A 4,029-nucleotide genomic window follows, 5' to 3' on the forward strand; every position below is an offset into this window, starting at 1 on the left:
GGGCCCAACCCTACTGCTTGGGCAGTTCCCTCCTGAAACACTGGTCCTCTCAAAAGCATACTGGTTATCACCATGGCTGCTCTTCCAGGGCTCTCATTGGTGGGCTCCAGGGTTCACGCCACACCCTGAGAGCATTCCCACTCGGCCATGGTTCCGCTTCTCCCTGCTACTGCTTAAGAGTCCTCCTGTCTACCCTCACCTCCTGCACTCCGAGAAGAGTAGGAAGAAATAAAGCCACAAAGTGGCACAGGAGCTTTCGCTTGCCGCTGGTGACTGACAGTGGAGCAGCGTTGAGGAAACCCAGGGGGTTGTGTGCGATGCAAACCAGTGTGCATTACAGCAAAACCTACAAGGGCGGCAGCAGGTTCAGACCTGTCACTGGTGGGAACTGGGGAACGAACAAGAAAGGATGAGAGGAGCCTTTATCCAGAGCTTCCCAGGCCCTTCCATGCCATGGCACACAGAGCGGGTGGCACCTGCAGATACACTGGGCATATGCTGGTGCCCTTGGTGTGCCAGGTGCTGCTGGGCCCAAGCCCAGGGTACAGACTCCTCACCCCAGCCTGGCCCCCTCGAGGGTAGAACGGTGGTGTTGGGCACACCTGCACCCATCGCAGCACCTGGCATGGATAAGATCAGGAAGAGGTGAGGGGCTGGCACTGCCTGGGGCTCCAGGGCCCCTTTCCTTATTGCTGTGAGCTGATCTGCATCCTCCCTCCAGCCGTCCTCAGAGGCCGCCCTCCCACCTCGGCACCACCTTCCATGTTTCCCTCTTCATCTTTGGAGCAAACAGGCCAGGCCCGGGAGCCCTGGGCCCCCCAAGTGTCTACGCTTTCCTCCCTTTTAAACTCCTCCATCCTGAGGATGGCGGCCCCCGCCGCCATAGCCGCCTCCAGCCATGCCAACAGGCCCTGTGCCCCCGTGTCCTCCGCCTCCTCCCGCTAACCGTGCGAGGTTTTTCTCTGATACCCAACATGCACTTGGCTTCCTAGCTCATCTTTCTGTCCATTTCCCATCAAAGTCACTCTGAGTTCCAACTGTGTCTCCTGTGGCAGTTTCCAGCATCTAGCAAGTTAATTAATTTTTCTATTGAAAACAACAGCACGGGGACTGTCTCTTTACATGGCGTTGTAGCACAGGGACAGAAGCAGGGAGGCTCTGGGTGGGGGACAGGGTAGGCCCCAGGGCATTTCCAAGGACTGTGGGGTAGAAACAGCTGTAGGCAGGCCCTGGCCACCTCTTGACTCCCCAGCTTCAAGGCGATTCTGTCCCCTCAGAGCGCCAAGAAAAGGAGCTGGGCTCAGGAGCTGTCTCCAGGAAACAGCCATGTCTATGACAGCAAAAACAATGGAACCGAATATTCTCATTAACGCAAAGAGTTGGAGAAGAGAAGGAAAAGAGAGTGAATAAGAGGGTTTGAATCAATAAGCAAAATGGATCTAGGCTCCCTGGGGGAAGAAGTGGGGGAGTCTTGTCCTTTTCCTCTGGCCACCGACCCAGTTCACCATCTCAACCCTTCATACCTCCTCTTCATCCCATGTCTGGACAAAGTCAGGAATTTAAGTCATATTTGTAATTTAAGTCATATTTCCTTTTCCTCTGGCCACCGACCCAGTTCACCATCTCAACCCTTCATACCGCCTCTTCATCCCATGTCTGGACAAAGTCAGGACTTTAAGTCATATTTCTAACAGCCTAGGTTAGTCCAGAATGAACAGCCCCTCCGCAATCAAGCACATGCTGTGACTCTCATCCAAGAAGCGTGGGGCAGAGATGCAGCTGGTTCATTCCTTCTTCAGACAGAACCTCACTAATTCAGATCAGACTGAAGGGACTGGGGTCAGGTGACGGTGAGTCCTTCATGAGTGTTAATTGTCATCCTTCCCTTGGGTTTCTAAAAATTCAAGGGGGGCAAGAAAAGCTCCTCTGACCCACCGTTGGCTGGTGGAAGTTAGTCCGCAAAGCCTAGAAGATTAGGCGGCTACTTTCAGCATTAGCACAATGCAGCAGAGGTCTACTCAAGGTCGGCCAAAAACACGTCTCCATTTCTTCCTGGCAACTGGCAGAGCCCCATGACTGAGACGAACAGAGTGACGTTCCACTCCTGAACAGGTCTGAAGAGACCCATTCTTTGCCTTCTTTTCCTTGCTGGCAGCTGGGTGCAGATGGTGATTATTCCCACAGAACAGTAGAGCCTGGGTCCCTGAATCACCTCATGGAAAAGAGCGACCCGCCAAATAGAAACACCCACCTTAGACCACAATATGAGTGAGAAATAAACTCCTATTATGTCCAAGCAATTAAACTTTTGGAGGTCAATTTATTACCACAGGCTAGACTACTTAATCTACTACCTCTATTAATTTGTGACAAGAAGGTCCTGAATACCTTGTATTTTAAAGATTCCCCATAGGATCTTTACACATTCTTGCTTTTCATCATTGGTAGTGAAAATTATCCCTCATTTAGAAAATAGTAATGTGAGTCGAGCCCCTGTTGGAAATCATCACCAGTTTCCAATGAATGGCTTGGGACCCTAATGAAATCAGGTGGAAATTCCTGCCGAGTCTGGCCTAACACAGGATTAGGAAAGCTCCAAGACAGACACAAGTGGGACAGGCCAATGAGACACCACTAGCCTGGGATCTGGAGGCTCAGGGGCCCTCAGCCCCATCTCTAATGTGGTATCTGCAGGACAGGAATCGCCTTCCCCTTACCTGACTCCCGCGTCCGACCCCGCACCACCTCGCTCCACGGCCCGGCCCCGACGGCGTTGAAGGCCTGCATCTGGAGCTCGTATTCCATCCATTCCTCCAGCTCCTCGATGGTGAATTCCCTCTCCAGCCGGTCACTGACGACTTGGGCCAGTGCTGAAGACTGGAGGTCTGAGCGCCAGTACTTAATTCTGTAGCCCACGGACTCAGGGTTCCCATTGTACTGAGAATCTGGAAGGGGCTAGGAAGGAACAAGGGGCCGTGATGAGTTGACATCTCAGAACTGCCACCCTCACAGGTCTTAAGGGACGGGCCTGTCCTGTGAGACCAACTCCATGGAGGAGGCATTCCTGGGAGAAACAGTCTTAGAAGCATCTACTTTATTTTTCCCTGAAACTTTTCTTCTGTGAATTAAATGAAACCATGTCAGTAACTTTGGCTGCATATAATTTCTTTTAATACATTTTGGCTTAATTTTGTGGGCAAATGTTCTGATTAAATATCAGGCTGGCTCTCTTACAAATACTGAGTATTGGTTCCATGTTGACCTAGCTTAAGGACTTAGAGATCCGGCGTGAGGCACCACCAGCTTTCCTGCCCCAAGGAATATTCCTCAGTTCCAAGAAGAGAGTGAGTAATGCTACTAATTAATCAGATCTCCTGGGCTGGCCTAAGATCCAACACTAATTGTAAAATGCAATACTTTTTGGTTTGACGATGAGATTAGTTTTGACTAGGACAAAGGCGTGACCAAGAAACTCCTAAGCCCTGGATTAGTGTGTGCCGTGGTTAATCCAGGACCCGTGTGCCTCCAGCCTCCATTCTCACCCCCACTCACCACCCAGCGAAGCCGCAGGCTGGTCTCACTGGCAGTCCGGACCGTGACGCTGGTTGGAGCCACATCGGGTGGGGCCTGCAGGGTCTGGATGACCCGGGAAGACTGACTGTAGGGGCTCGGCCCGACAATGTTCACTTGCTTCATTCGAAATCTAAAGGCAAAACCACTGATGAGACTTACGGCCAAGCAAAGGTAAGAAGGAAAAGAATGAAACCACAAAGGCCCTGACCGTTTCTCAAGGGAGGGCTCAGATAGGTGTCTACCCATACATAAAGGCTATTGCTCAAGGACACCCTCCTTTCACCTGGTTTCATTAAAACTGCAAACTGTGGCCAGGTGCAGTGGCTTACACTTGTAATCCCAGCACTTACGGAGGCCAAGGTGGGAGGTGGCGGGGGATCACCTGAGGTCAAGAGTTCCAGATCAGCCTGGCCAAAATGGCGAAATCTCGTCTCTATTAAAAATACCAAAATTAGC

The 4,029-nt window shown here is 51.5% G+C and overlaps 1 protein-coding gene across 1 annotated transcript in view; it reads right to left on the minus strand.

The window, feature by feature from the left end:
• The window catches only part of SDK1 (sidekick cell adhesion molecule 1), a 707,360-nt gene that overhangs the window by 168,353 nt on the left and 534,978 nt on the right, over nucleotides 1–4,029 (minus strand). Inside the window, exons 24-25 of the mRNA XM_011976935.1 lie at nucleotides 3,553–3,703; nucleotides 2,718–2,955 (exon numbers count right to left, since the gene is read on the minus strand). Coding sequence (XP_011832325.1) covers nucleotides 2,718–2,955; nucleotides 3,553–3,703 — 389 coding nt within the window. The remainder of the gene's footprint in view (nucleotides 1–2,717; nucleotides 2,956–3,552; nucleotides 3,704–4,029) is intronic.

This window comes from Mandrillus leucophaeus, unplaced genomic scaffold (assembly GCF_000951045.1).
Source record: "Mandrillus leucophaeus isolate KB7577 unplaced genomic scaffold, Mleu.le_1.0 Scaffold171, whole genome shotgun sequence".
Classification (NCBI taxonomy): Eukaryota; Metazoa; Chordata; class Mammalia; order Primates; family Cercopithecidae; genus Mandrillus; species Mandrillus leucophaeus.